Genomic DNA, 22,849 nt, shown 5'->3' on the forward strand with positions numbered 1-22,849 from the left:
CACATAGTTGATGGGCGGGACTTGACGTCCATAAGATCCAAGCAGTACAATACACTCCTGCCATCTCTCGTCTTGGACTTGCAACTGTCTTTACAATTTATTGTCCCAACAGCAAATGAGACTGATAATTGTGTTAAAAAACAAAACAACTGGACAGCAGTTATCATAATCAGCTCTTTTTTGTAAATGTTGCAATAAAAGTTAGATTTTATTATCAAAAACAATTACTCTTTATGAAAAGTCCTGTAAATTGGTACCATTGAGTAGCAGTATCGATTCCCAGGTACTAGGAACTGGTACCGTGTCGGTCCAAATGTGAACGCTACCCATCCCTACACACCAGTGCTTGGCTCTGTTTGCTGTGTCCTAATGAGCTCATATTTTACTACTTTTTAAGAAAGTTTACTGAGTCCAAGACTTCCCACAATAGGCTATTAGAAATGTTTTGACCAAAAGATTAGAAGAATTAAAAATGCAAAAAAAAAAAAAAATTAAATAGCTTTGGGTAAGCCTTCCTGGCAGCTGTTTTGTGTTTTTAGCTTTGATGCAAATAAGCTGTTGCGCTATTGTTTACTTGATCCATTTTTTAGTATATACAATAAAACTCTGCTTGAGGGTTGCTAGATTTAAACAATATCCGATTAAAAATGATTTAAATTCCACAGACGGTAGAGATCTTCTTACTATTGTCACATGGTACAAACTTGACTGGCATCCTCAACGCTATCTAACGTCCTCGCTAGCGGCTAATGTCCCTCCACAGTGCAGCTTCTAAATCACTAATCCTTGCCTACGTGGCGGAAAATAATAAGATTCATTATCACCGGAGGACAAGAATAGCTAAAGATGCTACACTACACACCGTAGGATACAAAAAAGCATAGCTAACCGCTAAGGTAGAGCTTTTGAATGTAAACAAAGTGCATAAATCGATGTATACTTTGTATTGTTACTGTCAATATTTCTCTCAGTATACAGTTGATACAATGATTAAATCAATATTTTTTTATTATCACAAAATAGTTGTTTGTCATTTTTGTTATTGTTTAGAATCTGAAAAAAGTAAGAGCCAGTCATAGTTTAGTTATTTTGCACTATTGACTTTATTATACATTTTGATGTCACAAAAGAAAAAACAAAATCATTTAAATATGAATTTGTATTGTTAGATTGCCATCCTGTGTTTTTGTCAGATTACATTTGTGATCAAAAATGTATGATCCTGACTTTTTTTATTGCTTACTATGACCAATACTGCCCATGTAACTACTTGCTATCAGCTTAACACCCACATGTGTAGCATCGCCCAAAACTGATGGTAAAAGTATGAAACAACAGAAGAATATGTTTTTGTTATGTTTGAACAGAAGTGTTGATAGAACGTGTTAGAACAGAAAGTAACCAGATATTATTAACACTAAGTTAACAAGTAGATGAATAATAGTTATGACAAAATAATACCACTGGAAATGATGCAATATATTAATGCATAGGTCAGCAGCTAAATTAAAAGCCTTTATATACCAAATAATATATGGTGATGTATATTGTTATCGCAGAAGGCTGCAATATATATATTAGGGGCGGCATAGCTCGGTTGGTAGAGTGGCCGTGCAAGCAACTTGAGGGTTGCAGGTTTGATTCCTGCTTCCGCCATTCTAGTCACTGCCGTTGTGTCCTTGGGCAAGGCACTTTACCCACCTGCTCCCAGTGCCACCCACACTGCTTTAAATGTAACTTAGATATTGGGTTTCACTATGTAAAGCGCTTTGAGTCACTAGAGAAAAGCGCTATATAAATATAATTCACTTCACTATTGCCCATCCCTACTCTGCTCTTGTCCAACGTAAAAGAAACGTAACAATAAAGAGGGGGACAGGTGGACACAAACTTTAGCAATATGAACTAACGTAACATTTTAACTGGCCATAATGCTAGCCCGGTAAATTCGCTGAAAAAAAACAAAATACGTTAAGCTCCCAAGTGTGTATTTGATTCACGGATAGTCGCACAGCTCCAGGCTTTACATTAAGATGTGTGGCGAAGCCATGTTTCCTTTTCCTCCAGTCTGTCTTCTGTGAAGTCCATCCATTTTCTACCGCTTATTCCCTTTCGGGGTCGCGGGGGGCGCTGGCGCCTATCTCAGCTACAATCAGGCGGAAGGCGGGGTACACCCTGGACAAGTCGCCACCTCATCGCAGGGCCAACACAGATAGACAGACAACATTCACACACTAGGGCCAATTTAGTGTTGCCAATCAACCTATCCCCAGGTGCATGTCTTTGGAAGTGGGAGGAAGCCGGAGTACCCGGAGGGAACCCACGCAGTCACGGGGAGAACATGCAAACTCCACACAGAAAGAACCCGAGCCTGGATTTGAACCCAGGACTGCAGGAACTTCGTATTGTGAGGCAGACGCACTTCTTCTGTGAAGTATTGGAGTTATTTGTAGAGATCAACCTTTTATCGGCTGGCATTTTATTTATAAAATATATAAAAGTATATATGTTTATTGGTATCTGTCTTTTTAAAACAGCAGTTTTTTTTTTTTTTCTTTTCAAAAAAAGAAAAAACGTATTTTGAAAGTGTGGCGGCGGTAATCTTGCCATGGCGTTTCGACACAATGGTTTACATGTAGGGGAAACCCTGAAATATGTCCATGAGGAAGGACATAGTCACCAATATGGAACTTCAAAAGCTAGTGTTTGAGCACCACTTCTGTAAAAAAAAAAAAATAGTGAAGCAAACAAGTGAGGAATTACATGGTTTTTTTTTTAGAACATCAATAAATGTGCATTTTACATAAATGTAAACATTTTGGTTGCAAAAGCTACAACCTCGCAGACATTTTAGCTTGATTCTACTCTATTCTGTGAGCTTGACGCCAACATTGTCTAAAATTTGCAGGCTAGTTGGTATTTTGCAATGTGCGCTGCTGTGCTGCAGCCTTGCCACCGCTAGCATGCGCTCCTGCCTCTGGAGCTTCAGCTTCATGCTTCCTCTAGAACAGTGGTTCTCAACCTTTTTTCAGTCATGTACCCCCTGTCAACATTTTTTTAATTCAAATGCCCCCTAATCAGAGCAAAAGCATTTTGGGTTGGAAAAAAAGAGATTAAGAAGTCAAATACAGCACTATGTCATCAGTTTCTGATTTATGAAATTGTATAACAGTGGAAAATATTGCTCATTTGTAGTGGTCTTTTTATAACTATTTGGAAAAAAAGATGTAAAAATAACTAAAAACTTGTTGAAAAATAAACAAGTGATTCAATTATAAATAAAGATATCTACACATAAAAGTAATCATTAGGGATTGTATTAGAGATCCATCTGGATTCATCAACTTAATTCTAAGCATTTCTTCACAAAAAAAGAAATCTTTAACATCAATATTTATGGAACATGTCTACAAAAAATCTAACTGTCATTGTTGCAAATTTTTTCACAGTTTATGAACTTACATTCATAATTTGTTGAAATATTATTCAATAAATATATTTATAAAGGATTTTTGAATTGTTGCTATTTTTAGAATATTTAAAAAAAAATCTCACGTACCCCTTGGCATACCTTCAAGTACCCCCATTTGAGAACCACTGCTCTAGAAGGACTTGATGACCTCATTCCAAGCCAGAACTTGTTTTACCTGCCACATTTTAGGTAAGAATGTGGTTCCAAGTTGCGCTGCCTTCCTGTGATGACGTTTACATAAGTGTTCGATTCAGGTTGTGTGTGAGCTATTGTGTTCTTTGACAAAGATGACTTGCATAAACCAACCAAAATACCATCAATTCTAAGACGACTATAGTGGTTTGATGAAGTAATACTGGACAGCATTCACCTGGGGAGCGGACTAAAGCGCTGTCTCACTCAGCCTGCTTCTTCATCCTGTAAGAAGAGGAGCTGTCCTCGTTGTTTATGTTGCACACGGACATATTTGAGTGACGGACCAGAGAGGACCGAGTTGACAGCAAGCGATGTGCATGTCTGCCTATGACCCAGTGAGCAAGGCCAATGATCGATCGTCCAGTTTGTAGAGTCAGCGGGAAAAAACATACTGAAACGTGACCGTTCTGCAGCTTCCCTATGTTTTCATGGATTAATGTAACTAGAAGTGGAGCGGGGAAAGGTAGACTCTGATTGGCTGTCGTCATGGACATTTCCGCCATGTTTGATAGAGTTAGTGTATGCTAGCACATGATCAAATAATTATAAATTTAATGAGGCAAATAAAAATTAAATTAAATGTGTTTTTTTTTTTTAATCTAGTCATATACTTGGATAGCATTGACTTCCAGCAATACGGAAGACATGCGTCAATTTGTCCTTAACATTGCAGTAGTATCGTGTTCAGTAAGCTCCAGCAGACATTGAAATATTACAGTAGAGCCTCCAAAGCCCAACACATTCCTTCCCTGGCTGCGTGACCTCCAATTGGTATTAAAATGTTTTCATTCCACAATCAAACCGTCACCATCAATTAACCTTTCAACTGTATGAGAAATGCTTTGAAGATCCTTGACTGTCATTCAAACATTTACCATTCGAGTGCAGAAGAATAACCGCTGTTGACATACAGTAAATACTCCTTGTTGTGTCCGCTCCTTCTTTAGGTAAACCGCTCCAAACCTGGTTTTGGTTTACTTTCCCCCAGATTTCCCATATCAGGCACGTGAAACTTCTGCGGAAATCTGTTTTTAAATATCACTTCTGCATTTTTAAAATTAAATATCAATAAAAATACAATTAAAAAAAATAGTTCAACACTTGACTCAACCACTGGTATTGGCTCTTTATGGAAGTATTATTATAGGAAATATATTTGCAAACGTGTATCTTAATCTGTGCGTGTGTAATCCAATTCTTGTGCGTGTGTACTAATTTGTGTGTCTATACCAATCTAAGTGTGTGTATTTTAGATCTGCGTACGTTTGTTTTGGATCTGTATACGTATGTTTTACATCTGTATACGTATGTTTTAGATCCGTTTACGTATGTATTATATCCGTGTGTGAATGTTTTATATCCGCGTAGATCAGCATTCGTGTGTTTTAGATCTGCGTACGTATGTTTTATATCCGTGTATGAATGTTTTATATCCGTGTATGAATGTTTTATATCTGTGTATAAATGTTTTAGATCTGCGTGTGTTTGTTTTAGATCTGCATTCGTGTGTTTTAGATCTGTGTACGTATGTTTTAGATTTGCGTACGTATGTTTTAGATTTGCGTACGTATGTTTTAGATTTGCGTACGTATGTTTTAGATCTGTGTACGTATGTTTTAGATCTGTGTACTTATGTTTTAGATCTGTGTATAAATGTTTTAGATCTGCGTACGTATGTGTTAGATCTGTGTACTTATGTTTTAGATCTGTGTACGTATGTGTTAGATCTGTGTACTTATGTTTTAGATCTGTGTATAAATGTTTTAGATCTGCGTGTGTTTGTTTTAGATCTGCATTCGTGTGTTTTAGATTTGCGTACGTATGTTTTAGATTTGCGTACGTATGTTTTAGATTTGCGTACGTATGTTTTAGATCTGTGTACGTATGTTTTAGATCTGTGTACTTATGTTTTAGATCTGTGTACGTATGTTTTAGATCTGTGTACTTATGTTTTAGATCTGTGTATAAATGTTTTAGATCTGCGTGTGTTTGTTTTAGATCTGCATTCGTGTGTTTTAGATCTGCGTACGTATGTTTTAGATTTGCGTACGTATGTTTTAGATCTGCGTATGTATGTTTTAGATTTGCGTACGTATGTTTTAGATTTGCGTACGTATGTTTTAGATCTGTGTACGTATGTTTTAGATCTGTATATGTATGTTTTAGATCTGTATACATATGTTTTAGATCTGTATACGTATGTTTTAGATCTGTGTACATATGTTTTAGATCTGTGTACGTATGTTTTAGATCTGTATACATATGTTTTAGATCTGTGTACGTATGTTTTAGATCCGCGAATGTTTGTTTTAGATCTGTATATGTAGATTTTAGATCTGTATACGTAGATTTTAGATCTGTATACGTATGTTTTAGATCTGTGTACGTATGTGTTAGATCTGTGTACTTGTGTTTTAGATCTGTGTACTTGTGTTTTAGATCTGTGTACTTGTGTTTTAGATCTGTGTACGTATGTTTTAGATCCGCATATGTTTGTTTTAGATCCCCGTATGTTTGTTTTAGATCTGTATACGTATATTTTAGATCTGTGTACGTATGTGTTAGATCTGTGTACTTGTGTTTTAGATCTGTGTACTTGTGTTTTAGATCTGCGTGTGTTTGTTTTAGATCTGCATTTGTATGTTTTAGATCTGCGTACGTATGTTTTAGATCTGTGTACGTATGTTTTAGATCTGTGTACGTATGTTTTAGATCCACGTACGTGTGGTTTAGATTCCCTTAGTGTGGTTTGGATTTGTGTACGCATGTTTTAGATCCGCGTATGTATATTTTAAATCTGCGTACGTGTGTTTCTGATTGGTTTGAATTGCGTAGTGTCTTTCATGGTTGGTTAAATGTAGGCAGAGTGGATTGATGGCTTGGTCTGGGTCATGACATGTTCAATGATGATGATAACGTTAGTAAATGATCTAGTAAAAAAAAAAAAAAAAAAATAGTGTCACAAAGACAGCCAATAGAAGTTGTTTGATGAGACTAAATCTAAAAGTAAAATATGGTGTAGAAATACCACCAAATGCAGTAAATGTCCTTATTTTCTACATTTCTGTCAAAGTTTGCGTGGCAGCACATTGTGCTGATAGAAATGTTCCTCTTTTTTTTTTTCCTCAATTTTCCTCTTTTTTTCTCAAAGAGTGCTCACATGCACCTGGGGATAGGTTGATTGGCAACACTAAATGGTCTCTAATGTGTGAATGTTGTCTGTCTATCTGTGTTGGCTCTGCGATGAGGTGGCGACTTGTCCAGGGTGTACCCCGCCTTTCGCTTAAATGCAGCTGAGATAGGCTCCAGCACCCCCCGCGATCCCTAAAGGGAAAAGCGGTAGAAGACGGATGGATGGATGGATGGATGAATGGATGATCACATGTGTGTCATTTGTATTCTTATAGCCAGACCTGTGCTCACATGCCTGCAATATACTGGCAGTGGGGTCATGGTCAATATGTATATTTTCCGTAAAAAAAAGTTATTCATACATTTAAAAACAAATCTGTGTTATTATTAATCAGTAACATATTTTTCTTTGTTTTGCTCTATTTTTCAATGGTTGCTGTTTATTGTACGATGTACTTTGTTGAGAATGTTTCAAGTTTCTAGGGACTTCTCCAATCCTTTTAGTGACTTTTTCTTCATTAGAAATGACCAGCAACAAATCTCGCATTATTTCTGGTGTTATTGGAGAATGTACTCGTGTTTAGAGACTCTTTACTTGTGTCGCTCCATGTTCACGACAAAAAGCTCAAACTGCACTTTCTCTCCTTAAAAGCCGACGCTGTCCTCTTAATCTTTGCAGAAAAAACCCTAAATTTTAAGCCGTGGCGGCAATTATTTTGCCCTGGGGGGTTGCCATAATCAATGTAAGGGAAACTGACTTTATTTTAATGCCCGGGAAAAAGCTCAACTCGGAAAAATGTATCAAAATTTCTTAGAAATCATCCATCAGTTGATACAACTTTTCTCAAAGATGCAGTCAAAATATCACATTTCTAGGACAATAAAACTATAAGAAGTACTTTTAAAGAGCAATCATTTTCATGTTATTTGAATCTGCCTGTTAACAACCAACAATGTGGAGGATTAATGACTTCTCACTAATCCAGTCTGTTTACGCCCTTTGAACAAAGTGCATTAGTAACGTTATAAAGCAGCTAAACGCTTTGTTGTTGTTTGCATTTGTGTGCATCAGGCAATGATTGTACGTAACGCCAAGGACACGGCCCACACCAAGGCAGAAAGGAACATCCTGGAGGAGGTGAAGCATCCTTTTATCGTGGATCTCATCTACGCCTTTCAGACGGGTGGAAAGTTGTACCTCATCCTGGAGTACCTCAGCGGTCAGTGCCAAATATCTACTGTCCACACATGACCTGTGACCATTGCTAACTCCTCTGCGTGTTCACGTTTCAACTGATTCTACAACCAAATCAGTACTTACAAAATCAAAAACGTACACAAAAACAATGCATTTGTACGTTCTAGTAATCTAGGAATTGAAGTACTTCAAAATATGAGTCAAATAACCACCAGTAAGTAGGCACAACCCAATTAACAATTTTGGTTTCCGGTTCGATTTTTGGCCTCGAAGTGATCCAATTTCAAGTCTGGATACGATACTTTGACAATAGATGGCGCCGCTGTAGTGGCTGCTGTTGGCAGGAGCTCTGTGCTCTTGTTTCATCCTTTTGTGTTTCCCTCTTATTTGCATGTGTTATTATATTATTTTGCCTTTTGGTCCGGGACCCTTTGGGACTGTGTGACAAGGGGTGGCACTCTCGTGACCTTTGTGGTGCTTTTTGTGGACTTCTGGATCTGCCTCCCGGGAGCCTTTTGGCCATGGAGACCAGCTGCTGGGTCTCTGCCACACCGGAGTTGGTTTGGAGGGACTGGAAGAGATGCGGATGAGGGCAAAAAAACCAACTACTTTTCTTATCGTTCCATCTCGATTAATATCACTTTTTTTTTTTTTTGTATAAATAAAGTGGGATTGTCCCGTGCAGGATTATAAAGAGTACCGTCACAAGCCTACTCTTTATTACTGCAGTGTGATATATATGCTAACTGCTGATGACTGTTTACTAAATGTGCCACAGTACAAGTAACCCATGCTATAATCCGTACTTTGGTTTTAGGGCCACGGTTTTGCTACTTTTTCAGTACATTTTATGTTGGGACTATTAAGGAAGCCGGTTCCAGTCCTCATCCCTAACATTCTTACTGCTCGTACAAGCGTAAAAAGAAGTGATAATAAACCCCAAAGACAATAAAACGTGGAAACACTCCACTCGTCAGATTGTTTCGACGTGAAACAAGGCCAGGTTGTGTGTAACAACTGTGTAAGTCACCAAATAGTATCTGTCCAAGCAGCTTCTGTTCTTGTGCAGGAGGAGAACTCTTCATGCAGTTGGAGAGGGAGGGCATTTTCATGGAAGACACGGCCTGGTGAGTTGAAGAAGGCATGTTTTAGTGTGAACAATGTTAACAAAGCTTTTGTCTTGTAGTTTCTACCTAGCAGAGATCTCCATGGCTCTGGGCCACCTGCACCAGAAGGGCATCATCTACAGAGACCTCAAGCCTGAGAACATCATGCTGAGCAGCCAAGGTGTGTTTCCACTGTCGGTAACACTTGGATAGAACTCTCCTCTATTGTCATTATTAGTACAAAGAATCTTCTCTATTGCAGTTATCTAATTTCTTCTCAGGGATCAATAAAGTACTATCTCATATAATTAGTACCAATAATCTCTTTTATTGCAGTTACTAGTACCATGCTCACAAGAAAATGAATACATGTTATGATTTGGTGCTTTGACAGTGTTTAGCGCCAATATCCAACATTGGAACAACATTTGTAAGTCAGAAAAGATCACATTAATCTTAGATTCCCTATAATTAAATGCCTTCTTCTACCCCCTGTTGCTAGGTAGAATCCTCACAACGTAATGAAGTAGTTGATGTGATTCAGGTGAATCACAGTTTTGTATGAACTATAAAAGATTGTATTGAGTAGATCTGCTTTCCCTCCAGGTCATGTCAAGTTGACAGATTTCGGGCTGTGTAAAGAGTCCATCCACGACGGCACAGTCACGCACACCTTCTGTGGTACCATTGAATACATGTGAGTCTCATCCACGCACTCTCACCTGGTCCCTGAACGCACCATCCTGACACCCCACTCGCTGGCCTGCAGGGCGCCAGAGATCCTGATGCGGAGCGGACACAACCGAGCGGTGGACTGGTGGAGTCTGGGAGCGCTGATGTACGACATGCTGACTGGGGCGGTCAGTGACTCTCCTTTAGCACCTCCAACATTCATGTAGCACACCTGCACTGTTTGACTCCCTCCTTTAGCACCTCCAACCTTCATGTAGCACATCTGCACTGTTTGACTCCCTCCTTTAGCACCTCCAACCTTCATGTAGCACACCTGCACTGTTTGACTCCCTCCTTTAGCACCTCCAACATTCATGTAGCACACCTGCACTGTTTGACTCCCTCCTTTAGCACCTCCAACATTCATGTAGCACACCTGCACTGTTTGACTCCCTCCTTTAGCACCTCCAACATTCATGTAGCACACCTGCACTGTTTGACTCCCTCCTTTAGCACCTCCAACCTTCATGTAGCACATCTGCACTGTTTGACTCCCTCCTTTAGCACCTCCAACCTTCATGTAGCACACCTGCACTGTTTGACTCCCTCCTTTAGCACCTCCAACATTCATGTAGCACACCTGCACTGTTTGACTCCCTCCTTTAGCACCTCCAACATTCATGTAGCACACCTGCACTGTTTGACTCCCTCCTTTAGCACCTCCAACATTCATGTAGCACACCTGCACTGTTTGACTCCCTCCTTTAGCACTTCCAACCTTCATGTAGCCCACCTGCACTGTTTGACTCCCTCCTTTAGCACCTCCAACCTTCATGTAGCACACCTGCACTGTTTGACTCCCTCCTTTAGCACCTGCAACCTTCATGTAGCACACCTGCACTGTTTGACTCCCTCCTTTAGCACCTCCAACCTTCATGTAGCACACCTGCACTGCTTGACTCCTCCTTTAGCACCTCCAACCTTCATGTAGCACACCTGCACTGTTTGACTCCCTCCTTTAGCACCTGCAACCTTCATGTAGCACACCTGCACTGTTTGACTCCCTCCTTTAGCACCTGCAACATTCATGTAGCACACCTGCACTGCTTGACTCCCTCCTTTAGCACCTCCAACCTTCATGTAACACACCTGCACTGTTTGACTCCCTCCTTTAGCACCTCCAACCTTCATGTAGCACACCTGCACTGTTTGACTCCCTCCTTTAGCACCTGCAACATTCATGTAGCACACCTGCACTGCTTGACTCCCTCCTTTAGCACCTCCAACCTTCATGTAACACACCTGCACTGTTTGACTCCCTCCTTTAGCACCTCCAACCTTCATGTAGCACACCTGCACTGCTTGACTCCCTCCTTTAGCACCTCCAACCTTCATGTAACACACCTGCACTGTTTGACTCCCTCCTTTAGCACCTCCAACCTTCATGTAACACACCTGCACTGTTTGACTCCCTCCTTTAGCACCTCCAACCTTCATGTAGCACACCTGCACTGTTTGACTCCCTCCTTTAGCACCTGCAACATTCATGTAGCACACCTGCACTGCTTGACTCCCTCCTTTAGCACCTCCAACCTTCATGTAACACACCTGCACTGTTTGACTCCCTCCTTTAGCACCTCCAACCTTCATGTAACACACCTGCACTGTTTGACTCCCTCCTTTAGCACCTCCAACCTTCATGTAGCACACCTGCACTGCTTGACTCCCTCCTTTAGCACCTCCAACCTTCATGTAGCACACCTGCACTGTTTGACTCCCTCCTTTAGCACCTCCAACCTTCATGTAGCACACTTGCACTGCTTGACTCCTTCCTTTAGCACCTCCAACCTTCATGTAGCACACCTGCACTGTTTGACTCCCTCCTTTAGCACCTCCAACCTTCATGTAGCACACCTGCACTGCTTGACTCCCTCCTTTAGCACCTCCAACCTTCATGTAGCACACCTGCACTGTTTGACTCCCTCCTTTAGCACCTCCAACCTTCATGTAGCACACCTGCACTGCTTGACTCCCTCCTTTAGCACCTCCAACCTTCATGTAGCACACCTGCACTGTTTGACTCCCTCCTTTAGCACCTCCAACCTTCATGTAGCACACCTGCACTGCTTGACTCCCTCCTTTAGCACCTCCAACCTTCATGTAGCACACCTGCACTGCTTGACTCCCTCCTTTAGCACCTCCAACCTTCATGTAGCACACCTGCACTGCTTGACTCCCTCCTTTAGCAGCTCCAACCTTCATGTAGCACACCTGCACTGTTTGACTCCCTCCTTTAGCACCTCCAACCTTCATGTAGCACACCTGCACTGCTTGACTCCCTCCTTTAGCACCTCCAACCTTCATGTAGCACACCTGCACTGCTTGACTCCCTCCTTTAGCACCTCCAACCTTCATGTAGCACACCTGCACTGTTTGACTCCCTCCTTTAGCACCTCCAACCTTCATGTAGCACACCTGCACTGCTTGACTCCCTCCTTTAGCAGCTCCAACCTTCATGTAGCACACCTGCACTGTTTGACTCCCTCCTTTAGCACCTCCAACCTTCATGTAGCACACCTGCACTGCTTGACTCCCTCCTTTAGCAGCTCCAACCTTCATGTAGCACACCTGCACTGTTTGACTCCCTCCTTTAGCACCTCCAACCTTCATGTAGCACACCTGCACTGCTTGACTCCCTCCTTTAGCAGCTCCAACCTTCATGTAGCACACCTGCACTGTTTGACTCCCTCCTTTAGCACCTCCAACCTTCATGTAGCACACCTGCACTGTTTGACTCCCTCCTTTAGCACCTCCAACCTTCATGTAGCACACCTGCACTGCTTGACTCCCTCCTTTAGCACCTCCAACCTTCATGTAGCACACCTGCACTGCTTGACTCCCTCCTTTAGCACCTCCAACCTTCATGTAGCACACCTGCACTGTTTGACTCCCTCCTTTAGCACCTCCAACCTTCATGTAGCACACCTGCACTGTTTGACTCCCTCCTTTAGCACCTCCAACCTTCATGTAGCACACCTGCACTGCTTGACTCCCTCCTTTAGCAGCTCCAACCTTCATGTAGCACACCTGCACTGTTTGACTCCCTCCTTTAGCACCTCCAACATTCATGTAGCACACCTGCACTGTTTGACTCCCTCCTTTAGCACCTCCAACCTTCATGTAGCACACCTGCACTGCTTGACTGCAAGGTGTGTGTGTGTGTGTGTGTGTGTGTGTGTGTGTGTGTGTGTGTGTGTGTGTGTGTGTGTGTGTGTGTGTGTGTGTGTGTGTGTGTGTGTGTGTGTGTGTGTGTGTGTGTGTGTGTGTGTGTGCAGCCTCCCTTCACAGGTGAGAACAGGAAGAAGACCATCGACAAGATCCTGAAGTGCAAACTCAGTCTGCCACCATATCTCACGCAAGAAGCTCGGGACCTCCTGAAACGTGTACGTCTTCTTCTTCTCCTCCATATTTTCCTCCTGTTACTTCTTCTACTCCTCTTGTTCCTCCTTCTTCCTCTACTCCTGTTTCTTCTCCTTCTTCTTCTTCTCATTTATATTTTTGTTATTCTTCATCTTCCCCTTCTTCTTCTCCTTTTCCTCCTACTCCTCCTTCTCCTTCTCCTACTCATCTTCTCTTTCTTCCTGTCCTTCTTATTTTTCCTTCTTCTACTTGTTCTTCTTTTCTTCCTCTTCATTCTTATTCTCCTCATTCTCCTCCTTCCCCCTCTTCTTCCCCTTCTTCTTCTTCTCCTCCTTTGTCTTCTTCTTCTTTTCCTCCTCGTCTTCCTCCTCCTTCCACTTTTTGTCTTCTCTTGCCCCTTCTTCTTTTCCTTCTTCTTTATCTTCCTGTTCTTCATCTTCTCCTCCGCCTCTTCCTCCTCCTCATAATTTTTCTCCTCCTTCTTGGGCTTCTCCTTCTTCTTTTTTTTCTTCTCTTCCTTCTCTTCCTCCTTTCTTCTTCTTCTGCTTCTTTGTATTCTTGTTCATCTTTTCCTTCCCCTTCTCCTTCACCTCTTCCTCCTCTTTTTTTCTCCTACTTCTTGGTCTTCTCTTGTTCCTTCTTCTTCTTCTTCTTCTTCTTCTTCTCTTCCTGTTTTTTGTATCCTGCTTCTTTATATTCTTGTTATTCTTCATGTTCTATGTCCCCTTCTCGTCCTCCTCTTCCTCCTCGTCTTTCTTCTCCTTCTTCTTGGTCTTCTTGTTTTTTTCTTCTTTTTCTCTCCCTTCTCTTCCTCCTTCTTTTTCTCCTGCTTTTTTATATTCTTTTTCTTCTTCACTTTCTCCTTCCCCTTTGCTTTCCCCACCTCCGAGTTCTTCTTTTTTTATTCCTCTTCTTCTTCCTCCTCCTCCTCCTCCTTCTTCTCCTTATTCCTCTCTTTCTTCTCCTTCTTTCTTTCTCCCTCTTCTTCTCCTTTTCCTCCTACTCGCCCTTATCCTTCTCCTCTTCCTCTTCTTCTCTTCCTCCTTCTTTTTCTCCTGATTCTTTATCTTCTTGTTCTTCTTTATCTTCTCTGTCCCCTTCTTCTCCTCCTCGTCCTCTTCGTCTTTTTCTCCTTGTTGGTCTTCCACTTTTCTTGCTCCTCCTTCCTCTTCTTCTTCTTCTCTTCCTTCTCTTCCCCTTTTTTTTCTACTGATTCTTTATATTCTTGTTCTTCCTCATCTTCTCCTTCCCCTTTTATTTCTAATCCTCCTATTTCTTCTTCTTTTATTCCTCCTCTTCTTCCTCCTCTTCCTATTTCTTCTTCTTCTCCTCCTTCTCTTTCTCCTTCTTCCTCTCCTCCTTCTTCTTTCCTCCTCCCTCTTCTTCTCATTTCTCTTGTTTTTCTTCTTCTTTTGTTCCTCCTTCTATTTCTTCTCCTTCTCTTCCTCCTTCTTCTCCTTTTCCTTCTTTTTCTTCTCCTTCTTCTTCTCCCATCTTTTTTTTCCTTCTTCTCCTCCTTTCTCCTCCTCTTTTTGGTGACCTGATGGCTGTTTCCAAACCTGTGTGCAGTTGCTGAAGAGGAACGCCTCCTCACGCTTGGGAGCAGGTGCAGGAGATGCCACAGAGGTGCAGGTGAGCAGAAGTTGCACATCCAGGTGGATGACGACAAAACATTCATGTTTAGGACACAACATAAAAAAAATGAATGGTTGGGCACCGAACTATTTAATCTGATTCCACTTCCAGAGCTGATTCTAGATTCAACACGTTGCTCCATTGAGAATTTGATTGAAACCTGGCAATGTCTTTCCTGCTATAATAATGACAATGAAAGATTTTCAAGACATGTCACAGAAACTCCTTCTGGTCACATGAAGATGGCCTAAAAATGTCTTTTTAAAAACTAATTTTAAAAAAAAGATTAGAATTGTATTTATGAAAATTATGAATCAATTCTGGGAATCTTATTTTCCATGATTGCAAAAGCCATAACAAAGATAAACAACACGGTTATATTTATATGTATGTATATATTCAGATGTGTGTATAGCTGTATATATTTATGTATTGCAGTACATATGTTTAGATATTACTGCTGTCCAGTGAATCATCTTTTTAGAGCAGATTAATCACCCATCTGAATTTGGATTAATCCTAATTAATCACAATTAATTGAAATATTATATACAAACCCTGTTTCCATATGAGTTGGGAAATGGTGTTAGATGTAAATATAAACAGAATACAATGATTTGCAAATCCTTTGCAACCCATATTCAGTTGAATATGCTACAAAGACAACATATTTCATCTTCAAACTCCATCCATCCATCCATCCATTTTCTACCGCTTATTCCCTTTCGGGGTTGCGGGTGGCGCTGGCGCCTATCTCAGCTACAATCGGGCGGAAGGCAGGGTACACCCTGGACAAGTCGCCACCTCATCACAGGGCCAACACAGATAGACAGACAACATTCACACACTAGGGACCATTTAGTGTTGCCAATCAACCTATCCCCAGGTGCATGTCTTTGGAGGTGGGAGGGGCCTATCCCCAGGTGCATGTCTTTCATAAACTTTATTTTATTTTGCAAATAATAATTAACTTAGAATTTCATGGCTGCAACACGTGCCACAGTAGTTGGGAAAGGGCATGTTCACCATTGTGTTACATCACCTTTTCTTTTAACAACACTCAATAAACGTTTGGGAACTGAGGAAACTAATTGTTGAAGCTTTGAAAGTGGAATTCTTTCTCATTCTTGTTTTATGTAGAGCTTCAGTCCTTCAACAGTCCGGGGTCTCCGCTGTCCTATTTTACACTTCACACATTTTCCATGGGAGACAGGTCTGGACTGCAGGCGGGCCAGGAATGTACCCACACGTGCTGAATGTGGCCTGGCATTGTCTTGCTGATATAAGCAGGGGCGTCCATTAAACGTTGCTTGGATGACAACATATGTTGCTCCAAAAGCTGTATGTACCTTTCAGCATTAATGGTGCCTTCACAGATGTGTAAGTTACCCATGCCTTGGGCACTAATACACCCCCATACCATCACACATGCTGGCTTTTACACTTTGTGTCCTTAACAGTCGTGCAGTGATTTCTCCAAATTCTCTCAACCGGTTTAGCTCGGTTGGTAGAGTGGCCGTGCCAGCAACTTGAGGGTTGCAGGTTCGATTCCCGCTTCCACCATCCTAGTCACTGCCGTTGTGTCCTTGGGCAAGACACTTGACCCACCTGCTCCCAGTGCCACCCACACTGGTTTGAATATGACTTAGATATTGGGTTTCACTATGTAAAGCACTTTGAGTCACTAGAGAAAAAGCGCTATATAAATATAATTCACTTCACTTTTGATGATATTATGGAGTGTAGATGTTGAAATCCCTAAATTTCTTGCAATTGCACTTTGAGAAAGGTTGTTCTTAAACTTCACAGTGGCAGAGGGGTTAGTGCGTCTGCCTCACAATACAAAGTTCCTGCAGTCCTGGGTTCAAATCCAGGCTCGGGATCTTTCTGTGTGGAGTTTGCATGTTCTCCCCGTGAATGCGTGGGTTCCCTCCGGGTACTCCGGCTTCCTCCCACCTCCAAAGACATGCACCTGAGGATAGGCCCCTCCCACCTCCAAAGACATGCACCTGGGGATAGGCCCCTCCCACCTCCAAATACATGCACCTGGGGATAGGCCCCTCCCACCCCCAAAGACATGCACCTGGGGATAGGCCCCTCCCACCTCCAAAGACATGCACCTGGGCATAGGCCCCTCCCACCTCCAAAGACATGCACCTGGGGATAGGCCCCTCCCACCTCAAAGACATGCACCTGGGGATAGACCCCTCCCACCTCCAAAGACATGCACCTGGGGATAGGCCCCTCCCACCTCCAAAGACATGCACCTGGGCATAGGCCCCTCCCACCTCCAAAGACATGCACCTGGGGATAGGCCCCTCCCACCTCAAAGACATGCACCTGGGGATAGACCCCTCCCACCTCCAAAGACATGCACCTGGGGATAGGCCCCTCCCACCTCCAAATACATGCACCTGGGGATAGGTTGATTGGCAACACTAAATGGTCCCTAGTGTGTGAATGTTGTCTGTCTATCTGTGTTGGCCCTGTGATGAGGTGGCGACTTGTCCAGGGTGTACCCCACCTTCCGCCCGATTGTAGCTGAGATGGGCGCCAGCGGCCCCAAAAGGGAATAAGCGGTAGAAAATGGATGGATGTTCTTAAACTGTTTGACTATTTGCTCACACAGTTGTGGACAAAGGGGTGTACCTCGCTCCATCCTTTCTGGTGAAAGACTGGGAAGCTGTTTTTATAGCCAATCATGGCACCCACCTGTTCCCAATTAGCCTGCACACCTGTGGGATGTTCCAAATAAGTGTTTGATGAGCACTCCTCAACTTTATCAGTATTTATTGCCACCTTTCCCAACTTCTTTGTCACGTGTTGCTGGCATCAAATTCTAAAGTTAATGATTATTTGCACCAAAAAAAAATGTTTATGAGTTTGAAGATGAAATATGTTGTCTTTGTAGCATATTCAACTGAATATGGCTTGAAAAGGATTTGCAAATCATTGTATTCTGTTTATATTTACATCTAACACCATTTCCCAACTTATATGGAAACGGGCTTTGTATAATGGAGAGGAGCCAGATGAGGTGGTTCTGGCATCTGGTCAGGATGCCACCCAGACGCCTCCCTAGGGAGGTGTTTAGGGCACGTCCGACAGGTAGGAGGCCACGGGGAAGACCCAGGACACGTTGGGAAGACTTTGTCTCCCGGCTGGCCTGGGAAGACCTCGGGAGGAGCTGGACCAAGTGGCTGGGGAGAGGGAAGTCTGGGCTTCTCTGCTTAGGCTGCTGCCCCCGCGACCCCACCTCGGTTAAGCGGAAGAAGATGGATGTATAATTGAGAAAGTGCTAACCCTGATGTTGTTCCTCCAGGCACATCCTTTCTTCAGACACATCAACTGGGAGGATTTGCTGGCTCGTAAAGTAGAACCTCCCTTTAAACCTTTTCTGGTGAGAAACTCAACAACTGTTTTCTACACACTTGTACTTACAGACCTTTCAACTTACACCCTGAGCACCTGGGACTTTAGCACCTAGGACTTTAGCACCTGGGACTTTAGCGCCTAGGACTTTAGTACCTGGGACTTTAGCACCTAGGACTTTAGCACCTGGGACTTTAGCACCTGGGACTTTAGTGCCTGTTAGCTCAGCAATTATCTTACCACCTGTTAGTTTAGCAGATGTTATTTTAGCAATTGTTATCTTAGCACATGTTAGCCTAGCAGTTGTTATAACAGCACATGTTAGCTTAGTACTTGTTACCTTAGCACCTGTTAGTTAGCACTTGTTTTCTTACCACCTGTTAGTTTAGTATTTAGCTTAGCACCTTTTAGTTTAGCGCTTGTTTGCTTAGCACCTGTTAGTTTAGCACTTGTTATCTTAGCAACTGTTAGTTTAGCACCTGTTAGTTTAGTACTTATGTTAGCACCTGTTAGTTTAGTATTTATCTTAGTACCTGTTAGTTTAGCACTTGTTATCTTAGCAACTGTTAGTTTGGTGTCTATTAGTTTAGTATTTATCTTAGCACCTGTTAGTTTAGCACTTGTTATCTTAGCAACTGTTAGTTTAGCACCTGTTAGTTTAGTGTTTGTCTTAGCACCTGTTAGTTTAGTATTTATCTTAGTACCTGTTAGTTTAGTACTTGTTATCTTAGCAACTGTTAGTTTGGTGTATATTAGTTTAGTATTTATCTTAGCACCTGTTAGTTTAGCACCTGCTAGTTTAGCACTTGTTATCTTAGCACCTGTTAGTTTAGTATTTGTCTTAGCACCTGTTAGTTTAGCACATGTTACTTTAGCAATTGTTATCTTAGCACATGTTAGCCTAGCAGTTGTTATATCAGCACGTTAGCTTAGTACTTGTTACCTTAGCACCTGTTAGTTAGCACTTGTTTTCTTAGCACCTGTTAGTTTAATACTTATCTTAGCAACAGTTAGTTTAGCGCTTGTTTGCTTAGCACCTGTTAGTTTAATACTTATCTTACCACCTGTTAGTTTAATACTTATCTTACCACCTGTTAGTTTAATACTTATCTTAGCAACAGTTAGTTTAGCGCTTGTTTGCTTAGCATCTGTTAGTTTAGCACTTGTTATCTTAGCAACTGTTAGTTTAGCACCCGTTAGTTTAGTATTTATGTTAGCACCTGTTAGTTTAGCACCTATTATCTTAGTACCTGTTATCTTTGCACCTGTTAGTTTAGTACATGTTAGTTTAGCACCTATTATCTTGGTACCTGTTATCTTTGCACCTGTTATTTTAGCATCTGTAATGCTGGCAGCACTTCATCACTACCATTGATTACTAGTAGAATTGTAGGCGTGTCCTGCATTACGTTGTGGGTGTGGCTTGGTATGATCGTAGTTGATGGACGTGGTCAGCTGACTTCCTGTTTGTGTTGCAGCAATCTGCTGAAGACGTGAGTCAGTTTGACTCCAAGTTCACCAGTCAGACGCCAGTCGACAGTCCTGACGACTCCACGCTCAGCGAGAGCGCCAATCAAGCCTTTTTGGTAACTTCCTGCTGACCCCCCACACACACACACACACACACACACACACACACACACACACACACACACACACACACACACACACACACACACACACACACACACACTGACAATGCTTTTGCTCCCGCAGGGCTTCACATACGTTGCACCTTCGGTCCTGGAAAATATCAAAGAAAAGTTTTCATTCGAGCCAAAAATTCGTTCTCCGCGAAGATTCATCGGCAGCCCAAGAACACCTCTCAGGTATATATGATGACATCATCATTTACTTGTGGCGCTATGTACTAGCAGGCCCATGACTAGTATTTATTAGCAGGTACTAACATTATTACTAGTATTTATTAGCAGGTAATAACATTATTACTAGTATTTATTAGCAGGTAATAACATTATTACTAGTATTTATTAGCAGGTAATAACATTATTACTAGTATTTATTAGCAGGTAATAACATTATTACTAGTATTTATTAGCAGGTAATAACATTATTACTAGTATTTATTAGCAGGTAATAACATTATTACTAGTATTTATTAGCAGGTAATAACATTATTACTAGTATTTATTAGCAGGTATTAGTACTATTACTAGTATTTATTAGCAGGTATTAGCACTACTACTAGTATTAACGGGTAATATCACTATAACTAGTATTTATTACTACTAATGTTGTGATCCAGTTAGTCGTGTTGTGTCTTGAAGTGTGGTTATTTCTACTTCCTGAACAAATGTGATCATGTTGAGTGCAATTGAGTTGAAATGTTCCAACTGATGTTCGTGTCCATGAAAATAGTAAGAATATGAAAATGAAATGACAGAATGTTCTTCATGTCATTGATGTTCTTTATTTGCTGGCATCATCTGCAAGTACACTTGTCAGTTTGCACCAACGTGTCCCCAATCACACGTACTACAGTTGTGGAGACATGTCATCTTGGATGTAGAACCATCCACATCTTCTATGCATAGTACACTGTACATACAGTAACTATGCATAGTACACTGTACATACAGTAACTATGTATAGTACACTGTACATACAGTAACTATGTATAGTACACTGTACATACAGTAACTATGTATAGTACACTGTACATACAGTAACTATGTATAGTACACTGTACATACAGTAACTATGTATAGTACACTGTACATACAGTAACTATGTATAGTACACTGTACATACAGTAACTATGTATAGTACACTGTACATACAGTAACTATGCATAGTACACTGTACATACAGTAACTATGCATAGTACACTCTACATACAGTAACTATGTATAGTACACTGTACATACAGTAACTATGCATAGTACACTGTACATACAGTGTAAAAAAGATTCAGTATAAAATAATTTAAGTGTAAAAAATGTTGTAAAACAATTCAGTGTAACAAAAATTCAGTGCAAAAAAATGAGTAAAAAGATTTTGGTTTAAAAAAATTCAGTGCAAAAAAATTGTGTCAAAAGATTTTGGTGTGAGTAAGATTCAGTTTAAAATAATTTAATTGTAAAAAATAATGTAAAACTATTCAGTGTGAAAGAATTCACTGTAAAAAGAATTGTGTAATAAAAATTTTGTGTAAAAAAAAATTCAGTGCAAAAAAAGTTGAAAAGATTTTGGTGTAAAAAAGATTCAATGTAAAATAATTTAACAGTAAAAAAAAATGTGAAAAAAATTGTCAGTGTAAAAAAATTCAGTGCAAATAAAATGATTGTAAAAAGATTTTGGTTTAAAAAAGATTTAGTGTTAAAAAAATTCAGTGCAATAAAATGTGTGTAAAAAGATTTTGTTGTGAGTAAGTTTCAGTGTAAAATAAAATAATGTAAAACAATTCCGTGTGAAAGAACTCACTGTAAAAAGATTTTAGTGCGTGTAAAAAATAAGTTCAGTGCAAAACAATTTGTGTAAAAAGATTTTGGTGTGCGTAAGATTCAGTGTAAAATAATGTAAAACAATTCAACGTGAAAGAATTCACTGTAAAAAGATTTTAGTGCAAAAAACAATTTGTGTAAAAAAAAAATTCAGTGCTAAAAAAGTTAAAAAGTTTTGGGCGTAAAATAATTTAACAGTAAAAAATATTGGTGTAAAACAATACAATGTGAAAAAATTGTCAGTGTAACAAAAATTAAGTGTAAAAATAATGCTGTAAAACAATTCAGTTTGAAATAATTCACTGTAAAATAATTTCAATGCAAAAAAAATATAATGTACAAAAAATGTCAGTGTAATAAAAATCTGTGGAAAGAAATTCAGTGTGAAAAAAATGGAGGAAAGAAGAGCTACTTTTAGTAAATGTAGACTAAAGCAATCGCTCAAGCCCATGATGGTTACCATGGTAACAGGTATTAGACTCTAAAGTAGATTATAATCACTTCTATAGTTTGTAAACATTTGTAACGTTTGTATAATAAACATAGTAATCAGCTTGGTGTCATGTGACTTCCATCTTGACGCCTCATTGGCTGCTTCCAGACAGAAGCTTCATTTGAACAAAGTTCATCTTTAAACACAAACGTTTGTTTCCATTGAAATTGTCCTGAGTTGAAGAACCGAGCGCCATAAAGTCTGAAAGCGTCTCATGGTCTTCCAGCCCGGTGAAGTTCTCCGGCGGCGACTGTTGGCCCCGCAGCGTCCTCCTGGCGGGCGGAGGGCCCGGCCTCCCGCAGGCCCCCCAAGAACAGGCCATGGAACTTTCCGAGCACATGGACGTGACCTCCAACTGCGAGGCCTCCGCCCCCCTCCCCATCCGCCAGCCCCTGGCGCACATGAAGCATCAGGCCTACCCCCTGCTGGCCAAAAGGCCCGATCACCTGCGGATGAACCTATGACCCCGCCCCTTCCCGGACTTTTTCTTGGCCGACCAGAGACAATGTCAGTGTTACGCAGCAGGGGTCGCGACCTTTGTTTTTGGGGGGAGGAACTCCAGCAAAGATCTTCCTGCGATCTACTGATGACGCAATCATGTATTATTGATCAATCACATCTGCTCTTTTAATTGGATTATTGAACAAAACAATATTTGGCCCCAGTTGAGCTGGACAGTTTGACCCCCTC

General features: G+C 41.0%; 1 protein-coding gene and 1 long non-coding RNA gene across 2 annotated transcripts in view; both read left to right on the plus strand.

Annotated features, from left to right (window-relative positions):
* Nucleotides 1–22,849, plus strand: part of rps6kb1b (ribosomal protein S6 kinase b, polypeptide 1b) — a 29,264-nt gene extending 6,415 nt beyond the window's left edge. Inside the window, exons 5-15 of the mRNA XM_061919314.1 lie at nt 7,872–8,019; nt 9,067–9,124; nt 9,184–9,284; nt 9,710–9,800; nt 9,873–9,963; nt 13,111–13,218; nt 14,765–14,827; nt 18,153–18,230; nt 19,681–19,788; nt 19,919–20,031; nt 22,386–22,849. Coding sequence (XP_061775298.1) covers nt 7,872–8,019; nt 9,067–9,124; nt 9,184–9,284; nt 9,710–9,800; nt 9,873–9,963; nt 13,111–13,218; nt 14,765–14,827; nt 18,153–18,230; nt 19,681–19,788; nt 19,919–20,031; nt 22,386–22,623 — 1,197 coding nt within the window. The 3' untranslated portion in view covers nt 22,624–22,849. The remainder of the gene's footprint in view (nt 1–7,871; nt 8,020–9,066; nt 9,125–9,183; nt 9,285–9,709; nt 9,801–9,872; nt 9,964–13,110; nt 13,219–14,764; nt 14,828–18,152; nt 18,231–19,680; nt 19,789–19,918; nt 20,032–22,385) is intronic.
* On the plus strand, nt 20,041–21,665 carry LOC133564810 (uncharacterized). Its single transcript, XR_009809341.1, has 2 exons — nt 20,041–20,360; nt 20,393–21,665. It is a non-coding gene; the product is annotated as an uncharacterized LOC133564810 (long non-coding RNA).

This window comes from Nerophis ophidion, linkage group LG13 (genome assembly GCF_033978795.1).
Source record: "Nerophis ophidion isolate RoL-2023_Sa linkage group LG13, RoL_Noph_v1.0, whole genome shotgun sequence".
NCBI lineage: Eukaryota > Metazoa > Chordata > Actinopteri > Syngnathiformes > Syngnathidae > Nerophis > Nerophis ophidion.